Genomic DNA, 19,344 nt, shown 5'->3' on the forward strand with positions numbered 1-19,344 from the left:
GTTCTTACCCAGAACCACTCTCTACATGGCCCAGGAATGTCCTTAGTCAAAATTCCCAGAGCCCTGCTCGAGGTTCCTGCAGTATTTCCTTTTCTATGCTCAGATTCAGAAATAAAAGAAAAAGTAGAGTTACGTGCATCTTACATTTGCCAGCAGAAACTCTGCATCTCTTCTGCTTTGCTTACAGTCAGTTCCACCTGGACTGCCCTCCCACCTGGCCTGTGGACCCTGGTCTAATTCCCACGCTCAAAGCTGGCCTCTTCCAGCAAGCCTTCCATAGACTTTCCATGTAGGAACACCTCTCTCTTCCCAAAGTCCAGAGCAGTTACTTTCAACCTTGTGTTCTGCTTATTTATGCACTGTCTTTTATTACCAGTGGCCTCTGTCACTAAATCAATGGACATTTCTTCTTGATTTTACTCAGCCCAGTTTGCCTACGACTCTGCCGGCCATTCACTCCTTACTGAACCTCTGTTCCCTGGTTTGACAACCACACTCTTGGGCAGTCCCTCCTGCTCACTCTATGCTCTTCCTGAACTCCGCTGATGACTTCTCTTCTCTCCCACCGTCAAATGTTGAAGTCCCTCAGGGCACCATCCTGGGTCCTTTTCTCTCTTCCCTATGCTTTCCACAATGAAGCCTTCTCAGTCATTCCCAAGGACTCAGTTAATATCTCAAACTCTCGCAAACCTGTACCCCCAGGCCACCAGTTTTCTGAGCTCCAGACCCCGGGACCCAACTCCTCCTGTACCTGCCTACTTTGATGTCCCTCTGGTACCTCATACACTTATGTGGTGTTACTATGTGCCAGGCACTGTTCTAAGTGCTTAACGTTTACTCACTTATTTAAAACTTGCAACAACCCATTTTACAGATGAGGAAACTGATGCACAGAGAGAATGTGCAAATTGAGTTCATTATCCAAGCCCCCTTAACCTGAGTCTCCTCTGGCCTGTACAGGGGCCCAACATCCACCCAATTCCTCATGTCAGAAACCTGTGTGTTCCTTGATTCCTACGCATCAACCCCACCAAGGCCTATTATTTTTCCTCCTCAGTAGCTCTTGAATCTGTCCACTCTCTCCATCCTCACTGCTAACACTGCAGTCCAACCCACCACTCTCCCTAGCTTGCATTGCACCAACAGCCTCCTAATGGTCTACCCAGAATCCTTCTTCAACAGAGTACCCTGAATGGTCTTTCAGAAAAGCAGACTGGATCACCCCAAACCCCTGCATAAAGCTTTCAGTGGCTTTCTATCTCCCTGAGGATTGACTCAAAAATCCTTAGATATTCTTGTCTTCCTGGTGTCCTCCAAAATGAGCTGGCTCTTTTCTGACTTGAAACTCTCACATATGCGTCTGCATGGGACCCTCTGTCATTGTTCTGCACCCCCATTCACTTACCTAACCATCACTCTACTTTCAGATCTCTGTGGCAATGTCACCGGTTCAGGGAGGCCATCATGACCCCCAGTCTAGAATAAAGCTCCCTGCTAGACACCGCCACAGTGCCCTGAACGCTCCCTTTCCCAACACTCCCCATGCTTGTCATTACTGTTCAAGATCAGTCTCCCTATTAGACTTCACATTCTTGGAGGCAAGGACCATGCCTGGTGGCTCCTCACTCAATGCCTGGGACCCCCGTAGGACCCAGCACATAGCAACCTCCCAAGAAATATTTTTCACTTGTTTGATCAATACCTGATGTTAGTCTCCTTGCAGACAAGACTTGTCTGACTCATTCTTGCTTTTGCCAAAGTACCTTGCAAGGATCCCTGCCTACTAAAGATGCTGGATAAATACTTATTGAATAAAAGGGCCAAAGAAAGAACACCTCTCGCCATCTCCTTCTCTCAAAACTCATGCACTCTGTTCAAGAAAATATCCCTGACTGTGATAATGTCAGAAACATACTTTCGATCTTTCAGTTCCTATCATGGATCTTTCAGCTCCCAGTTCCTGGCATAGAGCTCCTAAATCCCTTGGAATTTCCTGGGTGATAGAAGCCTCTTTATTCTTGTGAGGCAACTCTTGGTGGGACCCTCGGTGGCTTCCAGATGCATTCTAGTCACCAGAAAGATCAAGCCCTGATTAGAAGCCTAGAACTTTTAGCCCCACTTCCCAAACTCCAGGGAGAGAAGAGGAGCTGGAGATTGAGTTAAAAATCTATGCTGCCTACATGATGGAACCTCCGTAATTGCCCCTAAATGGCAAGGCTCAGAGAGCTTCTGGGTTGGTGAGCGCATTGATGTACTGAGAGGGTGGTGCACCCCAAACTCCTCAGGGACAGAAGCTCCTGCACTCAGACCCTCCGGGCCTGACCCTATGTATCCCCTCATCTGGCTGTTCATTTGTGTTCTTTATAATAACCTTTATAATAAACTGGTAATAGTAAGTAGAGTGTTTCCCTAAGTTCTAGCAAATTATTGAACCTGAAGAGAGGATCGTGAGAACCCCTGATTTGTAACCAAGTTGGACAGGAATGTGGGTAACCCAGGGACCCACTACTTGTGACTGGTTTTTGAAGTGGGGGGCAGTCTTGTGGGTCTGAGCCTTAACCCGTATGGTCTGCACTAACTCTGGGTAGTTAGTGTCAGAATTGAGTTAAATTTTAGGACATCCAGTTGGTGCCCTCAGAGAACTGGAGAATTGCTTGGGGTAAAAACCCACACATTTGGTGTCAGCAGTATTCTGAGTATAAAATGGATCTCAGTAGTACTAACACCAATCAGGCTCCAAACGTTATTCTACACCAGTAAATGCTTTGTTCTCTCCCACCCATGCCCCATCCTGAGGAAAGGTATCCAGCAGAACAACAGTGAGTTTTCCTGAACCTAATGTGATGAGGAAGGTGGACAACTTTTTCCCATAACCTGCATGGTCTCATCTTCAAGTGCTCTTGTTATTTGAAGGGCTACATTGCCTTCATCAGGTACATCCACTACTGACTTCAAGCATGACACCCCATTTCAAATCACATAGCATTGTTTCTCACTGGCTTGACTACTGGCCAAGTACAAGAATGAGTGACCAAGAGCTAACGGTAGATGGACTTGTGTTCATTGCTCCAGGCCATGGGTCCTGCATCCCTGATCTGAACTTTTCTTGCTCTGTCTCACCATCAGATCTCCAAAGAGAGGAATCCTGCTTCTTTCCTGTCCTGTCTCTTTGTGGTACAGGAGTTCACCAAAGACATGGTGCTGCTCTGGTCTGGATGGGCATTGCAAAGAGTCAGGAAGAGCTGCTACCAGTGTGAACAACCGAGCTTCCACCTGCCCCAGGCTAGACATGGGATATAGTTATCCCGGACCTGAGCCAGGTTCCAGGTGTGATACAGGCATCTCTACCTCCATATTTCTAGCCAATCATCCCCTGTTCTGGGACCTGGTGTCTGCCTAAAGAACTCCATTCTGTCCCTTCTTCCTGTGTCTGAGATAAAGGGATCCCAGAGAAATTCCAGTGAGCAGAAGAGAGAAAGGTATCAAGTGTTCTGATGCTCTTTGAGGCTCTTCATTGCCTTATTTCACAAAAGTCGGGTCCCATTCCTTTCTTGGTGACCTAACTGCTGCCCGATGAGGTCTAGAATCCAATGGAGATACGAGGTAGGCCCGTTCTTCTGGGGACAGATGTCATGGTGTCCACTCCAGTGAGTGACCCTTTCTCCTACACAGCCGATGCATCCCAGGGGGCCCACCTCAGCCCCAAGCAGAGTGTCAAGAGGTAGAAATTCTAGCACCCGGGCCCCTGTCCTCTGTCCTGCTCTGCCTGCTCCAGCCATGCACCTCACAATTGTCAACCCCTTTCCTTCCCTGCCCCCTCACTCACCACCAGCTCTGCGAAGCGGACGTTGAGCTCCTCCGGGTTCGGGATAGGACTGGAGAACTCCATGTACTGCAGAGGGTGGTTGTCCCGCAGGTTGATCTCAGGGAGGTCGCTGCCCCCGAAGCAGCACAGGAAGCCCAGGCCATGGCGGCTCCTCTTGCGGGGGGCCATGGTCACTGCAGGCCAGGGGGACAGTCAGCGGGCAGATGCCCTAGGTCCTCATCATGAACTGGGCAAGAAAACAGAGAGCACAGAGTGGTCAGGAATGGTAGCCAAGTAGGTAGGGGCAGTGGTCACTCTGCCACCATAACTTCTTTGCCCAACTGCCAGGAGCCCTCAACACAATAACCAAGGCCCCCTCCATTCACCCATGACTTCTCTCTGTTCCCTCCAGCACTTTCCACCTAGAGGCATTTACCCATCCTCCACACCATGCTCTCCCAGTGTTTCCTGCCACAAACACTTTCAGATTCTCCCTCCATGCCCTGAGAAGAGAGGAAGTCTGCAGTCACAGAATATGACTTCCAGGAGGTCAGAGCTGGCACTCCTCTTCCCCTCTCCATGACTGTGCAGGTGGGAATCCTATTCCCTGTCCTCTGGCAGACCCATTTCCAGCAGCACTCAGTCACTCACTTGATTCTTTTTGGGGTATGGGGTTACCTAGCTTAAAGGTTTCATCCAAAGAGGAGGGAAGGGTTGAAATAGGCCAGTAGGAGAGACACTGAGATAATTACAAGGCATGGCTCCTGAAGCAAGGGCCTCCAGGGGAGTAGAGGATGGAAGGCTTGCACAGCTTTCTGCCCAGTCTGTTGTGCCCAGGCATGTTTGGATAGATGGGAGATATCAACAGGGCACAGGTTTACCCATCCATCTTGAAGGAGGGACGACCTGGAGAAGTCATTAGAGTGAACCCTGGGTAAGGAAATGAGGCTGATCATTGGAACGGTGTTCAGCCAATATTGAAGGAAATCTGGCCAACTCTCCTTTCCATACCAACCAACAACTGAGGATATCACTCTGGCCAGAGACAAGAAATAATGGACACCCAATACTTGGGTGCTCGGTGGAGCAGAAAGGGTTAAGTCTTTGGCTTACCACTGGGAGAGCTTCGTTCAATGGTGCTCAGCTTGAGAAGGAACACTGGCCCTAGTTATTGATGCCACATAGCTTCTAGATAGACTAAGCCCAACTCTCTGCACATAGGCTTCCTGAAAAGGTAAAACCATCCTTGACCACTGGTTCCTAAACAGGCTTTCAGATACTCTGGATGGGTTCAATAGAGAGACCATAGCTTACTCACCATACTGCTGCCCAGCCATATTCCCCTCACACTTATATATCTTAAACTTTTAGACATAAATAAGATTCTGCCTTTATCTCTATTGAATATTATATCACAGGTCTGGGGTCAAGATTTTTTTTTTAAAGATTGACCCTGAGCTAATATCGGTTGCCAATCTTCCTTTTTCATTCCCCTTCTCCCCAAAGCCCCCAGTACACAGTTGTATAGTCTAGTTGTGGGTCCTTCTAGTTCTGCTATGTGGGATGCTGCCTCACCATGGCTTGATGAGTCATGCTAGGTCTGAGCCCAGGATCTGAACCGGCAAAACCCTGGGCCACTGAAGTAGAGCGTGCGAACCTAACCACTCGGCCATGGGGCCGGCCCCAAGATTTTTTTAAATTGTGGTAAAATATACGTGACATAAAATTTATCACTTTTAGCCATTTTTACGTGTACAGTTCAGTGCATTAAATACATTCACATTGTTTTGCAACCATCACTACCATCCATCTCCAGAACTTTATTCATCTTGCAAAACAGAAACTCTGTACTCATTAGACAATAATTCCCCACATCCTCCTCCCCCCAGCCCCTGGCAACCACCATTCTACTCTCTCTCTGTGAATTTACTATTCTAACTATTTCATAAGAATGGAATCATACAGTATTTCTCCTTTTGTGACTGGCTTATTTTACTTGGCATAATGTACTTAAGATTCAAACATGACATAGCATGTGTCAGAATTTCCTTTCTTTTTAAGGCTGAAAAATATTCCATTGCATGTATATACCACATTTGGTTTATCCATTCATCTGTTGATGAACACTTGGGTTGCGTCCTCCTTTTGGCTATTATGAATAATGGTATTACAAACGTAGGTATACAAATATCTGTTTATAACCCTGCTTTCAATTTTCTTGTGTAGATACCCACAGGAGGTCAAGATATTTTTGAGTCTTGATTCTTGCTGTTTCTCCTAGATTTGAGTCATTAACAGAATGATCAGAATGTCTCCATGGTCTTTACCGACACCATTGCTAAAAATGTTGACCACAACAAAGATGTAGACAGACCAGATGACACAGCTACCTCTTCTGGGAATGCCAAAGAACTAGTTATCAACCCTCTCAGGCGACACTCCTTCAACCAGCTCTGACTCCACAAACCCACGCTCTTATCTTGCCCTCTTTTCTCTAAAGACACCACAGGAGACTTTCCCTAAAGCCTTATGGAACTCAAGATATGCCAAATCTACGGCATTTCCTTGAACCAAGCTCTAGCACTTTATCAAAAAAGATAACTGTTGCATAACCTATTCCTAGTGAACCCAGTGTAACTTCTGGAGAACACTGCTTTATTTCCTAAGCCCTAATAATCTAGCTAATAGTCTAATCTGATCTGGCCTCTCATATAAGTCATGATACATTTTAATTGTCATTCTAGGGCTTTTACTGGCTCCATTTTATCTTTCTTCATAAACTTTGTGACAGATTTTCTAATAGACCCAGGAGAGCCTCAAATAACACACTATCCGAGGTTGCCTCATGTTATGGGTTATCTTTTCTGTGTTTACATCTTAGCTCTCCACAGCAATACTGAAGGCTCCTTGAAGGCAGGGACATGTCTCCTGTTCCTTTGACGCCCTCTTCCCCATTTCTACAGCTAATAAAATGCCTTGTGCTTAGTGGGTGCTCAATAAATATTTCTTCGTCAATTGGGAAATGACCTGTGTTCACAGAAAAGGAGGAAAGAAATAATGATTGAAATCTCTGACTCCTAGCAGTTGGCAAGCAATCAGAAACCTTTGTAGGGAACAACAAGGGGACAGTCCTGAGGCTGGGGGCAGGAGAAGTGGCCAGTGGGCTAATGCATGGTGGTGAAGACCTGAAATAGGCTGGTGGCTGAGGAAAACGAGAGGAAGAGAGGCTTTGGGTCTTCCACGGGACTCGACAACCAGTGGCCAACAGCATGAGGCCTGATCATGAGGCTTAGTAAGGCACTAATTCTGCAGGCAGATAGGGGTGGACTCCCCTGGGGGTCCCCTACCCATTTTCAAGTTTGGGATGATGATGTAAAATACAGACCAAGTCCCCTTTGTTTCATCAGCCTCTGAAATGCAGCTACAGCTGGTGGGCAAGACCGCCTTGTTCAGGGCATAAAGCATGGCAAGAAGACTTCCAGAGGCCATGGTGAGGCTGGTTGACTGCATGATGGGGTTCGAGGGAGGGATGGTCAACGTCTGAGGAACTGTGAACTCTCTTCCTGCCTTAATCTACCCAACTTCTTCTTGCTCCCCAGTCTCCCTCCTTGTCATCTTTGCCCTGCAGCTCCTGAGCCAGCCTTTGCCAGGGGGAAGCAGGTGTAAGGACAGGGCTGACCTACAGCTGGCACCCCCTGTTAGTCTTACACCAGCTGTGTGACCCCCTGACTGCTCTGATGGGTCGGTGCCATGCCATACGTGTCATTAAATATTTTTAATGTCTCTCCCCTGAGTATGAGGAGTGAGATGCAGAGGCCTCAGCAAGAGGGAAGAAGGAGACACAGGCCTTCCAAACAGGAAGTACCGTCCCCACAGAGAAGGGCCTGGGCCCCGGGGGAATGCTGCATATTTGCCCTTTTAAGGGGAGGTCTGTTTGACAGCTCCTCAGTGTGTTTACGTTTCTGAGGACACCCTCCTCCCCATGATCCCCTGTTAGGGCCCCATCTGAACATCCAAGACTAAAACCACAGGCTCTCAGCTAGGAATCTTCTAGCTTCACGGTAGAGACCAGAAAACTGAGGTGCAAAGCGGAAAGGTCTTATCTGAGACCACACAGCTAGGGATAGAGCTGGGATTAAAAGCCAGGACTGCAGCGTCACTACCCCACCGAGCTGGTCTTCCCACTTCAATGGCCCTTTCACCCCTCTTGCTCCAGCCCCGCCAAGAGCCTCCCTCCATTAGAGAAGGCCAATCTCTACAGCTTAGTTTAGAAACAGCTCCAGTCTCAGAGGTCCCCTCTAGACCAGGAGAGGGTTACAGAGATCCCAAAGGCCCCCTCCTTCTCCTCCATCAGAGAGATGCTTCCACCTCCCACCATCCCAATTTCTCACCCACCCCTGTTCTAACCCCCTTCACCCCAGCAGAATCTTCCAAGTCAGACGGACTGGGATTTGACTCCAGCTTTGCCTTCCCAGCTGGGTGATCCTGAACGTGTTGTACGAGGTCTTAACCTCTCAGAGCCCCAGGTTCCTCATCTGTGACACCAAGATAATGACAGCATCTTCTTCAGCGGTTTTTGGTGAAGAGGGAATGAAATAATATAAGATGCCTGGAGCACACTGGGCACTCACTAACGGCAGCCAGCACTGCTGCTGGGCCTTCATCGTCATTATCACCAGCAAGGTGAGACCTGCCTGTCCAGAACCTGCAACCACGAGCCCTGCTCCAGGCACGGATGGGGCCACAAAACTTGGCATGGTAGAGATTTGCCCAGCCAGACTGAAGAAGCTGCCCAGCTTTGCCTTCAGTCATTGGGAAGTCTGGATCAGAGGAGCTGGGCTTTTCCTTGGACTCCGAACCATCTCTAGTTGGGAGGGTGAACCCTCATCTCTGACCCTGGGCCGGGAGTGGGAAAGATGGAGGTGGCGAGAGCAATTCATTTCTGCAAAATGCCTTTGGAAAGAAGAGCAATGGAGGTTCCCACCTCAGAGTAGAATTGAGAAGCAACACAGAAAAATGGGAAGGATTGGCAGAGCCAAACCCAGCGGACTTGAACTTAGGTCAGAGGAATGTAACCTGCCCCCCACACACACACCTTTCTATGGAAACTTCCCAACACCAACAGCTCCATGCCTTCCACATCCTGTCTCCTTGCCCCCGCCCCTTCTCCCTGTGGGGACAAGGGCCAAGGACTGTCAGTCCCTAAACACAGAGTGACTGGCCCAGGACACCAAACCATCAGGTCACCACCAATTAGCCCTCTTGTGCCAATAAAGCTCCCCAAAGGGGTCTCCTCCAGTCCTCCACCTCCTGCCAGACCTCACCTTCTTAATGTCACATCCTTTCACATGTCAAGAAAACAGATTTCCTTAGCTCAGGAGACCAAGGCCAGTCCCAGCTCCATCACTAGCCAGCTGTGGGCCAGGTGGCCACAGTGTAGCCTCTCTGGGCCTTATTACCTCTCTGCGCAATGGCAGAAGACCTCCTAGGTCTGAAGCCCTCCAAGGGCCCCAGCAGTCCTGACCTTCCATGCTGTCTGCTCAATCCCATGCCCAAAGATTTCCCGGGGGGCTGTCCTCTGCCTGCACTGAGCACTACTCCCACATTCCCTTCCAAGCCAAGAAGCGCTTCCTAGTACTTGAGTTCAATATCCCATTTGGTCTATAAACATGAAAATCCTAACACTTACCCCCAAACCCTGGCCCCTAGCCCCTCTACACATCAGTTTTTGCATTAATTAGGACTTCAAAAGCCCCATATCATTAGTGCTTATTCCTAAGTCTTAAGTAAAGGCAGAATATTATTAATACTTGAAACTCTATGTGCCAGACACTGGGCTATATCTACATTTCATCTCCATAACAACTCTCTGAGACAGGTTGCATCCTTTTAAAGAAGTTATTAAAAAAAAATAAACTGTGATTCAGAGAGGTTAAACAACTTCCTAAGGACACACAACTAGTTAGTGGCATAGCTAGGATTCAAACCCATGCCTGTCTGGCTCTAAAGCTGTAAACCACTAAGCCAGAGGGCTCATGTCCAAGGAGTACCCTAAGCTATGCCCTGCTCAGAGCTTTCTCAAGTGTTCTATAGATTCAGACTCAATAATTCATGACTGAGCATTTCCTGTGAGCTGGGCCAAGTGTTTTCACAGCTCTGCAGTCTCATTTCAGCTTCACAACGACCTTGTGAGGTGATTACTACTATCAACCCCCCCCTTACAGATTTTGATGTTGAGGCTTCAGTGGCTGTCCCATGGCTTGTGAGTGACACCCCACTGCTAGGAGACAGAGCTGGAACTCACAGCCAGATGTTCTGACCCCAGGTCTAGTGCTCTTGTCACAGAAACAAAGCTCATTGATAAACACGTCCTTTAGCTCTTGGGGCCAGTGCTGTGGCTTTGGGGTATTCAGATTGCCTGGTCCCATCTTCCAGCCCCACCTCCAGACATGAGGTCACAGGGCAAGGATGTGCTATTATGTCTCTCCTTGGCCGCTCCCATAGTGCATCCTGGGAGCCAGGCCGTGTGCTGACAGCCTTCTGTTTACTTCGTTTACTGCCCCCCACCGTCCAATAGCATCACTATCCCAACTTGTTGATGATGACCTTAAGACTCTCGAGGGTCAGGCAACTAGCTCAAGGACCACATCCTATAGGCGACAGGGCTGGATTTTGAAGACAAGTCATGTTGCACTCAAACATGCATGCTTTTAACCAGCTTCTAGCCCATGGGCCAGACACTGGCCTAGGTGATGAGGACACAGGAGCAAACAAGGCATGGTCCCTTTCCTTGCGGAGGTCCCCTTCTAGCCAGGGAGCCAGGGGAGTCGAGACAGTGGCAACACAGAAGGGTTAGAGAGACAGGTACTTTGGCAGCCCTGAGAAGGGGGACCTGGTCAAGCCTGGTGAGGGTAGAGAAAGTCAGGGAAGGCTTCCAGGAGAAGGTGACATTGAGCCAGTCTTGAAAGAGAGGGAATTAAGGAAGGGCGCAAGAGGTAGGAAAAGGCTTTCCAAGCAAAGGGGAACAGCATCAGCAAAGGCGTGGAGAGAGAAACAGCATGGTGTGCGTGAGGCCAGAGGCCCCACCAGTGACCTATTAATTTGTGGCTAAATTAACAGGCAAAGGGAACGGACAGGGTATACAAGTACCTTGGTTTGACGGCAGAGCTCAGGCATCCTGGGGAGCCTGCTCCTTTGCTCTCCTCTCCCCCCAGGTCCCCTGAGGCCTGGGTCTGGGAATGAGGCCTGGAACAGAAGGAATGTAAACAATTTCCTGCTCCACAGGCTGGAGATTTCTCCCTATACACTGACCCTTCATGCGCCACTGGGGGTCACCTAGGAAGTGGCCCCAGGCCCAGCTTCCCCACGGAGGAGGAATCTATGCTTTTCCATCCCAGGCTGACCTACCCAGGAATCTGCTCACCCACCTCCCCTCTGCCCATCGACACCATGCCTGCTCCCACTTCGAGCCTCTGAAGACCATCCCCTCATGCTCTGTGGGCAGCAGACAGGCCTGGGGTCCCTCATAATCCTATCTACACCCGCTTCTACCCTGAAGCTGCCTGAATTACCAACCCTACCCCACAAACTCAGTTGGGTTCTGTTCAACTGCCATCAACTCTATGTGACTACAGACAAGTGACTTAGCCTGAGTCTCGGTTTCCTCATCTGTAAAATGAGGAAATAATAGTACATACTTCATACGATTGTCACAAGGATTGAATTAGTTAATATTGGTAAAGCACTCAGAACAGTGCCTAGTAAGAGCAAACACCATGCAGAGCCATATAGATAAGCTACTGTTATAATGATGAAGATACACGAATGTTGACTGTATGTATTACAGAAAGTTCTCTCTACACATGAATGAATCTGACATATTATTACAGCGGTTGGCAAATATCACAGGGGCCAAATCCAGCCCACAGCCTGTTTCTGTAAATGCAGTCTTATTGGAACACAGCAGTACCCGCTTCTTCGAGTATTGTCTATGGCTGCTTTCATATAACAGAGTCCGCACGGCCCACAAAGCCAGAAATATTTGCTACCTGGCCCTTTCCAGAAAGCTTGCCTATCACTGTGTTACTAGGTTGAATCATATGTAAATGACAGTATTCAATTATGTTTAATCCACAAAATCATCAATTTCATATGGTTCAACTTAGTAGAGCATACCGGCTCATCGCGTGTCCTGTCTTACTCATTAAAATGGGAGGGCTGTGCTCCAAATTCAGCTTTTCTAATCACAATAAAGTTATAATTATCATTTTTTGAGCACCTATCATGTTCAAGGTTTATCTCAAATCTCCCCACACCCCTCCTAGGCAAATACGATTCCCACCGCCCCCTTGCACAGACGAGGAAATCTGAGGCTCAGAAGGATGCGACGTGTGAGCCTAGGATTCAAATCAGGTCTCCAGACCCCACATCTGCCATGCTGTCCCCACTCACTGCTGGTCTACGAGGTTGCTGGGCGTGAGCTCCATCTCTGATCAGGACGAGACATGGAGAGCACGGAGACCTCCCACCTCCCCACTTCTCTGCGGGTTTATCTCCCAGAGAGCACCCAGGCCACGTGGTTGACGGGATCCAGCGCTGTGACTTCCCTGTCAGCCTCAGGACAGGGCTCCGAACAATCTGTCATGTAGTGTGAGCCTCAGGCGGGCCGGGGAGGGGGCGGGAGCACGTTCAGAAATAAGCAAGTTCTCTTTCCAGGACTGGGGAAGCTATTTTTAGCAGCCGCCTAAATTATGGTTTCCCCCTCTGCTCTGGGAAAGATGGAGAAAGCAAAAGTAAATGTTCTCAGTCCCAGAGTCCCCTCAGTGCAGGCTGGGGGGTGGGAGACGCAGAGAGGGCAGAAGGGGAAGGAAAGAAAGGGGCGTCTTGCTGGGAAAGTGAAACTGAAAGTTCCCCAAAGTGACATTTCTCTGACTTGGGGGTGAATGTGGAAGTTGTGGATTTTCCAATTGGTTTTCTCATTTTGGGAAATGATAAAAAGAATATAGGCTTCTTTGTCTCACTAGGGCAGAAAACAAGCAGATAATAGCTCTCCAAGGCCAGGGTCAAGCATTCATTCATTCGTTCATCCATCTGTCCATCCCCTGAGTAGCTGCCATGTACAAAGCAATTTTCTGGGTGTTTGAGATGAACCGAACATCAAATCCTGTCCTCCCCAGGTTTACAGACTTCCTGGGGAGGCATGTGCCTCAACACACACAGCCAACCAGGGGACAGGGAGGGGAGGAGGTGTGGCTCCAGGCCCTGGGACTGCAGGAAGGGAAGAGCACCTTCTGGCTGGGGTGATCTGGAACGTTTACCAGAGGAAGCAACCTTGAAGCTGTGTCTCAGAGGAAGCAAGGATGTTGGCACATGCCAGCGTCGGTCCAAGAAAGCACTGACAACCAAGATGTGCCAGACTGAAGACCTGGTGTCAAGAAAAGCCCGACGTGAGTGAGAGGCAAAGGGAAGTAGTTTTACCAGGCTGGAGTGTAAGGCTCAAAGAGGTACAATGGGAAACAAGATTGGGGTCAGATAAAGGAAGGCCTTGAATCCCAGGCAAGGAGGAGGAAGCCACTGAAGGATGGACGGTTGGTTGGCTTTTGGCTAATTAGCTGGTTGGAGAGTTTGTGAGATCTGATCAGAGCTGGAATTTGGAGGGACAATTCTGGTGGCACCGTATGGGGTGGATTACAGGAGAGAGAGAGAAGAGGGAAGAGTGAGGAGGCAGCTCTGTCTGTCTGAGCAAGAGTTAATGAGGCCCTGAATTGCCAAGGATGCAGAGAGAGAAAGGGATGGATGCCAGAGATGTCCCAGAGGGGTGTGCGTGCCAGCACATGCGTGAGCGGATGAGGAAGCTTTGGCAAGACGTGTCCCGGGCACAGAAAACAAGGACTCGGGCTGAGAATGAGAGGGAGTGGTGGGGAGTTCTTTGGGCAACAGCTGTGAAGTAAAAGAGGAGAAGGAGTTTCAACACCCAAGTCTCTGCTCCCCATCAGAGCCAGAGCTCTGGGGCTCCTGGCCAAGGGGAAATCACCCTCCTGTGACAGTGGGGTGCCTCACCCCCTCCTGCTGCCGGGAAGCCAAGCCCTTCCCCCAGTTCACACAGATGGGGCTGGGGATGGGGGGGTGCAGCCTACAGCTTCCTCCTGTGCACTCCTGCCGGGTCTCCCACCAGAGCACCCCAGCATACTGAGAACTCAACCATTCTAGGCACCCCTAGGCTGGGAGCAGCTCCCTACTGACCACTCCTCCTGGTCCTCTTCTCCTGGGGTCCCAGGACAACAGCATTCTGTCACTTATGAGGGCAGGACCCCAAGGTCCTGTTAGGGCAAGCTGGCCCTGGAACCTCAGCTGGGCCTACGCACATGGTCATTCTCTGGACCCTGAGCAGAGTCTTCCCCAGACATGGGCCCTCCCTACAGTCCTGCTAGGTCCTCTCAGTGTCCTGCATTCACACCAGAAAAGGCCCTGCATGTGCCTCAGGGCCTGGCTGGACATAAATCCTGGACAGCAGGCACATTCCATCTCTCCAGGGCGGAGAATGGGGGGGGCAGAGGCTGGGGGCGGAGGGAAGGGAGCTGAGCTGACTCCTGGGAGGCAAATGTGATTGAAAACGCAGACCCAGGGTGACCTCTCACTCTTGTTCATATAATTCCACCCATTCGCTCATTTATTCTAACAAATATTTGTTGAGCACCTAAGTACTGTGCTGAGAGCTGGAAAAATGCAGTGGTAAACAAGAGTTCAGTTCGGTAGGGAAGGAGGACAATTAAGCAAATAAACATAAGAAAGTGTAGATATGGTCATGATTGGGGAAGTATGATATTTGAGTCCGAGGAATATTTGTGGAACTCCCTACCAATGGGGGTTCCATTCTACCCTGAATACTCTGCTCATACACAAGGTTTAGACGGGGCATGCCATAGTGGGATGAACGCTGGGAGATAATCAGAGATGCTATCAAAGATTCAGGGCCAGATGTCTATCCCAGTAAATGCTGTAAATATAAAATGCTGAAAACACCCAAAATACTAAAACATATGGATTGCTTAATAGGGATTAGACAGACAGACAGACATATTTGCTCACACACACATACAACAGCCTGAAGTAATTATCTGCGGGTTGCTGGAGTTTAGGGGTTTTTTTCTGGATTTTTCCAAATTTCCTACTATAAGCATTTATTATTTCATCAGAAAAGATAATGTTATTTTTAAAAGAAGAAGATAAACCCTAGCCTAAAAATGGGGAGACGTAGGATAGAGCCCCATCTCTGCCCTAGCAGGCTACCTGGACGAGAGAGGAATGACTTTGGACAAGAGAGCTTAATTTCTTCTAGCCTTGTCTGTAAATGAGCAGGTCAAACCACACGCTCACCAGAGTTTCTTCCACCCCTGACACTAGGCTCTGTGCCACAGAATACACGAGGTGCTGAATGATGCCGGTTGAATGGAATCATATCCCCTGAGCTCCCATTAGTTCCTCATCCATTCATTTGCTCATTCATTCAGCCAGCGTGGTTCTAGCACTCTCTCCATGCCTGGCGCTGCTCCTGGTGCTGCCATACAGGGGCAAACTAAACAGACATATCTCCTGCCCTCAGAGAGCAACAGTCTCCCAACTCGGGGGTCCCCGTCCCCTGCTCCTTTGCTTTGATCCCCAAGGGCCCATCCTGTTAATGATTTTTGCCACCTTTTTTCCAAAATGCCTTGGGTACATTTGTCTCATTTCCAAAGCTCCAGACCTGGGCCAGCCCCAGAGGATCTCGTGCTGAGACCAGTACTGACCTCTCATTTCTCCCCTTCTCCAGCATCCTGCAAGCAGCTCTTAGAATAATGTTTCTAGGAGCACTGGACTCTGCATGCCTCAGTTCAGCATCCCTCAGGGTTTCTGGTCCAAACTGAAAGCCTCTTGCTTCACTTTTTAGGTTTGGCCACTTGGTGAGGCTCACAAACTCCATACAAAGCAAGCCTTGACGTCAGATCTACATGCTACGGGCCGCTGAGGACGTGGAAGAACTGGAGCTCTCCTCACTGCTGGCGGGAGTGTGAAATGGCGCAGCCATTACGGAAAACAGTGTGGCTATTTCTTAAAAAGTTAAACACGGGGCCCGCCCGGTGGCATAGCAGTTAAGTTCACACCTTCTGCTTCGGCAGCCCGGGGTTCCCCAGTTCAGATGCTGGGCATGGACATAGGCACCACTTGTCAAGCGACACTATGGCAGGCATCCCACATATAAAGTGGAGGAAGATGGGCACAGATGTTAGCTCAGGGCCAGGCTTCTTTAGCAAAAAGGGGAGGATGGGCAATGGATGTTAGCTCAGGGCTAATCTTCCTCAAAAAAAAAAAGGTTAAACATACACCTCTGTATGATCCAGTGGTTCCACTCCTAGGTATTTACCCAAGAGAAGTGAAAGCATATGTCCAAACAAAGTCTTATCCACGAATGTCCATAGCAACTTTATTTGTAAGAGCTCCAAACTGGAAGCAACCCAATGCCCATCAACAGGTGAATCAATAAACAACTTGTAGAGTGTATCCACACGATAGAATACTACTCAGTGATAAAAAGGAAAGAACTATTGATACATGCCACACGTGGCTGGAGCTCAAAATAATTATGCAAAGTGAAAGAAACCAGAGGGAAGAAGGGTACATACATATTGTATGATTCCACTGATCTAAAATTTGAGAAAATGCAAACTAATCAATAGTGACTGAAACCAGGTGGGCAGTTGCCTAGGGAGGGGTGCAGGGTGGGCAGGGAGGGGGTGGATTATGAAAGGCACAAGGGGACTTTGGGGGATGACGGGCATATTCATGATCTTGATTGTGGTGATGGTTTCAGAGGTGCATACAGATGTTAAACTGTATCAAATTATGTACTTTAATTATGTAAAGTTTACTGTATGTCAATTATACCTCAATAAAGGTGTTAAAAACAAACAAAACAGGTCTCTTCATAGCCTCACAAGATGAAACCACCAAGGGCTCTGGCCACCCTCTAGAACATTACTAATAGTATAAACCACGTGACGGATTCTAGGGAAGACCCTAAAGTCCAGAGGTGGGGGGATGGGGAACAGGCAGGCCCCAGGCCCAAGCCTCAGTTGGTCTGGTCTCATCTTCCAGGAAGTGGAATGGGACACTGTAGAGAGCATACGCTTTCATATTAAACCTGTGGCTAAGTGACTTAGTACCTGGGAGCCTTATTTTCCTCATGGGCACAGGCATGACAAAGCCCACCTCCCAGGCCTACTGTGAACACCCAATGAAGAGCAGTCCTAAGCAGCCAGCACAGTACCAGGCACATCACAGGCCCTCAGGCTGAGTTTCCTCCCCTCTCCCAGCCCCAGGCTCCTCAGAGTGGTGGCTAAGGTTCGGGGCTCAGCCCACAAAAGCATGAGAGAAGCTGAGGGTCCCCAGGAGCCAAGTGAGGAGCGGGTGAGAACCAGTGAAGCAAAAACCTGGTCCCATGCGGGTCTCTGGGAGTAGGACTGAATTGACAGCAGCCCAGGGCCTCTGGGTGGGTAAAAATAGGGCTCTCACAGCATGGGTTACAGTCCTGGAATTTGTTAGAGGCAGACGAGATGGCAAAGGGGATTGAGAATGGTGGCCATGACGTGGAGTTTTCAGGACAAGGCATCAAGAGGGATGTGATTGAGTGGCGTGGGGTGGGGGAGGCACCTGACACTTGTACACTGGACAAGCAAGTGTAGGAGATGCTCAGAAACGACCAAAGAAGACAGAGGGGGAGGGAAGGAATTAACATATGTTAGCCTGTGAGAGGGTTTGGTGCAGGGGAGTATGTGTGGGGTGGTGTGTATGTGTTTGTTTATAGCATGTTGTGTGCAGTGTGTGTTTTTATGTGTGTATGTGGCATCGTATGTATGTGCAGGTGGTGTGTATACAGATGGTGTGTGTATGTGTGTGTTCATCTCCAGGAAATAAATACACAGGATTCTACTGACTTTCAAGTCTCAGTAAAAAGAAGACCCAGCTAGCTACCCAAAGTATATGAGCAGAAGAAACAGTAATATCACTGAAAACCAGCCCCTATGCCAATTTCAAATGAGCCCACCCTTAGTTTATAAGGAGCTGCCCAAGCCCAATATTTAGGAAAGGTTACTGTGGGGAATGTAATGTCTTGTCTTCAGTTGTCCATGAACCACACTGTGGCCTGGGAGCAGAGACCTTTTCCAAAGATGCTTGCACCTGCCATGGACCAGAGACTGAGTACTCACATCATCATCTCAATGAATCTCAGAATGACCTAGTGAGGTCAGGATTTTCGACTGATGAGGACGTTGAGGTTCAAAACCAAGAAATGATACCACCTAGGGCTCTTTCCTGTAACACACCACCTCATTCCAACCCAATTTTGATTCAGCTCTGGGGTGCGTGTGTTCATGGGCATGTGTGCCTGTGCGTGTGTGTCCAGCAGGTGTAACTGGGCTTCCCTCAGGTGTATATTATAATGGGCACACACTCCTGCTGCCTCTGCTATTTGAAATTGTGGTGGTGTATTTTAGCTGCTTCCCCAACAAGCCTGAGATGGAGAAAAACAAAATGCTGACAATAACATATCCCCAAACTATTCCATGCTCCACACTTTACAAGAAAGATATTCAATATGTTTCTAGAAAGAAGAATATTAACATTTACTAAGAGCTAGGCTGGGCTCAAATCTTCACATTTGTAATTTCACTTATCCCAACATCCTCAGAAGATGGTATTATGACCTGCATTTTTACATGTAGGGAAATTAAGACTTAGAGAAGGAGAGTAACTTGCCCAAGGTGGTCAAGTTAACAAAACATATGAACTTCAGTCTGACTGATTCCAAAGCTCAGACCTAAACTTCCCACTGCATAGAGATGGCAGCATCATAGCAAACAGTCAGCACCCCGCAGCCATGGCAGCCTCCTGTGGTGCCCCATCCCTTCCCCATCACCCCATCCCAACTCTCAGGGAAGAACTCAGCACTAGTACGGAGAAAGCCTGTCCCCCAGCCAGAGACGACAACTCAGTCCCATCATCTTACCGCACACAATGAGTCACAGAAAGGTCCAGGCTGTCCCATTTTCTGAGCCAGCCCCTTGGGCATGCGAGCTAGGCACGCTCAGAAGAGACCCCTGCTTGGTTTAAGGCTCTGCTGTCGCCATTCTGAAAGCTTTATGACTTTTGAACAAGGAGCCCTGCATTTCCATTTTGCACTGGGCCCCACACACCATGCAGCTGGTCCTGCCCATCTTCTACGGCAGCCAGCACAGGCCGTCTTTCCCAGGAAGAACGGCCCAGCCAGCCTCTCCCTGGGTGTTTCCAAAAATGTTACCCACAGTCCCTGAATGGGCAGGATGGAACAGAGACAAGTTACTTCAATCTGGGGTGGCTTCCTGCCTGAATGGCCTTGATAGGCAACTCAGTAACTGCTGGGCTGCCCCCCATCCTGGTCTCTCCTCCTTACCTCACCTCACCCCTCCACTCCAGGCTCCCTGGTTTCCCACCACGTGGTCCTACTCTCACCTCCCTAAACGCGC

General features: G+C 49.0%; 1 protein-coding gene across 6 annotated transcripts in view; it reads right to left on the minus strand.

Moving 5' to 3' along the window:
- Window positions 1-19,344, minus strand: part of DAAM2 (dishevelled associated activator of morphogenesis 2) — a 104,830-nt gene that overhangs the window by 39,755 nt on the left and 45,731 nt on the right. For 4 of the 6 annotated variants that reach the window (XM_070514981.1, XM_070514977.1, XM_070514979.1 and 1 more), the window contains one exon: window positions 3,827-4,052. In XM_070514981.1, the coding sequence (XP_070371082.1) occupies window positions 3,827-3,994 (168 nt within the window). In that variant the 5' untranslated portion in view covers window positions 3,995-4,052. Of the gene's footprint in view, window positions 1-3,826; window positions 4,053-10,954; window positions 11,051-12,256; window positions 12,282-19,344 lie in introns of those variants that run through there. The other 2 variants (XM_070514980.1, XM_070514978.1) reach the window with 2 other exon arrangements.

This window comes from Equus asinus, chromosome 8 (assembly GCF_041296235.1).
Source record: "Equus asinus isolate D_3611 breed Donkey chromosome 8, EquAss-T2T_v2, whole genome shotgun sequence".
Classification (NCBI taxonomy): Eukaryota; Metazoa; Chordata; class Mammalia; order Perissodactyla; family Equidae; genus Equus; species Equus asinus.